This window comes from Oncorhynchus kisutch, unplaced genomic scaffold (genome assembly GCF_002021735.2).
Source record: "Oncorhynchus kisutch isolate 150728-3 unplaced genomic scaffold, Okis_V2 Okis06b-Okis10b_hom, whole genome shotgun sequence".
In the NCBI taxonomy this organism is placed as follows: domain Eukaryota; kingdom Metazoa; phylum Chordata; class Actinopteri; order Salmoniformes; family Salmonidae; genus Oncorhynchus; species Oncorhynchus kisutch.
Window position 1 is genome coordinate 15134298 of NW_022261983.1, and position 813 is coordinate 15135110.

The 813-nt window shown below is 41.6% G+C and overlaps 1 protein-coding gene across 1 annotated transcript in view; it reads left to right on the forward strand.

The window, feature by feature from the left end:
• The first annotated feature begins 481 nt into the window (after positions 1-481).
• Positions 482-813, forward strand: part of LOC116359835 (UPF0764 protein C16orf89 homolog) — a 14234-nt gene continuing 13902 nt past the window's right edge. The window contains exon 1 of the mRNA XM_031813685.1: positions 482-813. This exon is cut by the window's right edge and continues 100 nt beyond it. Within this exon, the coding sequence (XP_031669545.1) occupies positions 739-813 (75 nt within the window). The 5' untranslated portion in view covers positions 482-738.

Genomic DNA, 813 nt, shown 5'->3' on the forward strand with positions numbered 1-813 from the left:
AAACTACAGGTACTATAGAGATTCTATTAAACTACAGGTACTATGTAACTATATGACTGTAACTACAGGTACTATGTAACTATATGACTGTAACTACAGAGATTCTATTAAACTACAGGTACTATGTAACTATATGACTGTAACTACATGTAGCCATAAACCACAGACATGATCTATTCATTTCCCTTATCTGGTTTTCGGTGTAGGCAAGGCTATACATTGGACAACATAACTGTCTTGGTTTACACTATGAATTCCTGCACCCCTCATCTCATCTCTGTCATCAAATGTATGACGTTTATAGAAACATTAATATAATTAAACACGCCTTGACACCCTCTCTCACTCTCTCCACGCCCCCCCCCCCCCCCCCCCCCCCCACCCCTCTTACACTTTCTGTACCCCCTCAATAATAACTTTATATTTTCCAATTCCATCACAGGCAGATTAGAATGTGCTCTGGCTACTCCAGGAAGTTACAAAGCATTGAATCAAATTCCTTGAAGAAACCATTTCGATTTGGACGAAATGCAACTAGCACACATTGTATTAGCCTAATTTAATAAAACTGAATTCCCAGCTTCTCAATCGATCGAGCCACGTGACAGCTTGTTTTCGCCAAACAAGCACATCACCCTTGCAAATCACTCTTGCAAATCAGGTATATGCGCTGCGTCAACCGTTTGGGGTTTAGCCTAGGGCGGCTATTTCTTGACTTTTAGTAGCCTATATCAGAACATGGCTAGGTTTGTAGTAGAGGTGTTTTTTGCCCTTGTTTTCTCCGCCACCAATGCGGCGCAGGAGGAGGTCATT